We start from the raw sequence: 2,054 nt of genomic DNA, 5'->3' as shown, positions 1-2,054 counted from the left end.
AAGTCAATGGGATTTAAGCCAAACCCCAAAAGACTCCAAAAAAAGGGGAAGAAGAACTGACCTCCAAAGAACAATAGCGGTCGGGAAGATCCTGGTAGACTCCGGTAGGTATGCTAAGCTTACGAAGTACTACAAGCCCTCCACCAATAGTGACTCATGAAGCTCATTTCATTGAACCTAAGGGGGCTCAACAGCCCAGGAAAACTCAGAATGCTAAAAGATATTGTGAAAATGGAAAAGCCGCAAATATGCTTTCTCCAAGAGACAAAATGTAACAGTACAACTCTAGAAATGATCCTCTCTAAAGCATGGCCAGGATGTCAATCAGATGCTGTAGATGCATCCGACGCATCTGGGGGATTAGCCATTGTGTGGAACTCTCAAGCACTCACTCTGTCGGACTTTCATGCTTCACACAATCTAATTCAGGCTACTTTCCACATAGTTGGCACAAATATTCATGGGAATCTCTCGAATGTATACTTCCCTCAGGAAGCCAGGGAAAAAGTTGCTCTCCTCCATACCCTAGAAGCTCTTAACTCCAATAGAAGGCACCCACTCTAGATTGCTGGAGGGGATTATAACATGATAACAAAATTAGAGGAGAAGATTGGTGGCAGAAACAGGTTGGAACAGGAAAACACCCACTTCAAAAACTTTATTCAGAACGCATCCCTGATAGACGTACAATTTTGCAATGGCACTTTTACGTGGAGCAATCGCAGAGCAGGCAAACATCAAATAGCCTCCAAGCTGGACCGCTTTCTAATCTCAGACAACTCAGTCCACCTAGGGGGAGATTTCGCGGCAGCCATTCTTCCACACTCTGGATCTGATCACTGGCCGGTTGCCCTTCAATGGCAACGTCCAGGCAACAACATAAGAAGACCTTTTCGCTTTGAGGAGTTTTGGTTCACCCATCCCTCACTCAAAGACTTCGTCCACTCTACGTGGATATCCTTTAGCCCTCCAGAAGGATCCAAGATGTTCCAGTTTCAACAGAAACTCAAACATCTAAAGCTTAGCCTCAAGAGATGGAATAGAGAGACCTTCGGAAACATCTTCAAGGCGCAAAATGATCTTCAAAAAGCCCTGGAGGATCTGCAGAGAGAAATAAGTACAGGAGGCCACACAGAGAGAACCCTTGAACAGGAGCAGCGCATCCACAATTAGCTTGAGGAAAGAAGAAAGTAGGAGGAGATATACTGGAAGCAGAAATCTAGAATCAGATGGTTGAAAGAGGGAGAAAGAAACACCAAATTCTTCCATAGAACCATAGTGCAATGAAAAATGGGCAACAATATCCCTTACATTCAAAAATCAAGAGGAGAAAGGGTGGAACAACACGAGGAAATTGAGAAGGAACTCCTCAAACACTTTAAGCAGGTCCATCAAGAGCCTGACATCAACAGACATCCTGCAATTGAAAGAATCACTCACAATGTACCAAAATTAATCACAGCGGAGCACAATGAACTCCTCCTCAGCCCAATTCAAATTCAGGAAGTGGACACAGCAATGGCTCAGCTTAAAGAAGGAAAAGCTCCCGGCCCGGATGGATTTACCACTACTTTCTTTCACAAGTTCTGGGAACTAATAAAGTTGGAAGTCTGGGATGTGGTGGAGGAGTCGCGAGTTTCTCACTGGCTGCTTCCCTCGCTCAACTCCACCTTCATAGCCCTAATCCCAAAAGAGGAGGACTCGCTCAAACCGGACAAATTCAGGCCAATTGCACTTTGCAATGTAATATACAAAGTCATCTCTAAAGTCATTGCAAACAGGCTAAAGCCCCTCTTGCCAATGCTCATCTCTCCGGAACAGTCAGGATATGTGGAAGGAAGACAGATTTTGGACGGCATCATCCACACGCATGAGATCACACACACTCTCAAGCATTCAAGGCAGGCAGGTATGCTCCTAAAACTTGATCTTTCCAAGGCTTTTGACAAACTCAGCTGGGATTATATACAGCAAATGCTAACTGCTTTCGGATTCAGCCCCACCTGGATTCGATGGATTATGAGCCTTATCTCCTCCACCAGCTTCTCCATTCT

The 2,054-nt window shown here is 44.9% G+C and overlaps 1 protein-coding gene across 1 annotated transcript; it reads left to right on the top strand.

Annotated features, from left to right (window-relative positions):
- Positions 1–585: 585 nt before the first annotated feature.
- Positions 586–1,173, top strand: LOC149146859 (uncharacterized). Its single transcript, XM_089441645.1, has one exon. It carries the CDS (start codon positions 586–588, stop codon positions 1,171–1,173), a length of 588 nt encoding a protein of 195 aa, XP_089297771.1.
- Positions 1,174–2,054: the final 881 nt, after the last annotated feature.

Source organism: Pinus tabuliformis, chromosome 9 (genome assembly GCF_031772625.1).
Source record: "Pinus tabuliformis cultivar Carrire ecotype Pingquan chromosome 9, CPIR1, whole genome shotgun sequence".
Taxonomy (NCBI): Eukaryota; Viridiplantae; Streptophyta; class Pinopsida; order Pinales; family Pinaceae; genus Pinus; species Pinus tabuliformis.
Note: the sequence above shows the minus strand (reverse complement) of the source record. Positions and strands in the feature narration are given on the sequence as shown.

What these genes read in the sequence shown, in the direction of transcription:
- LOC149146859 (XM_089441645.1), top strand. Translation starts at nt 586, where the DNA reads ATGATAACAAAATTAGAGGAGAAGATTGGTGGCAGAAACAGGTTGGAA.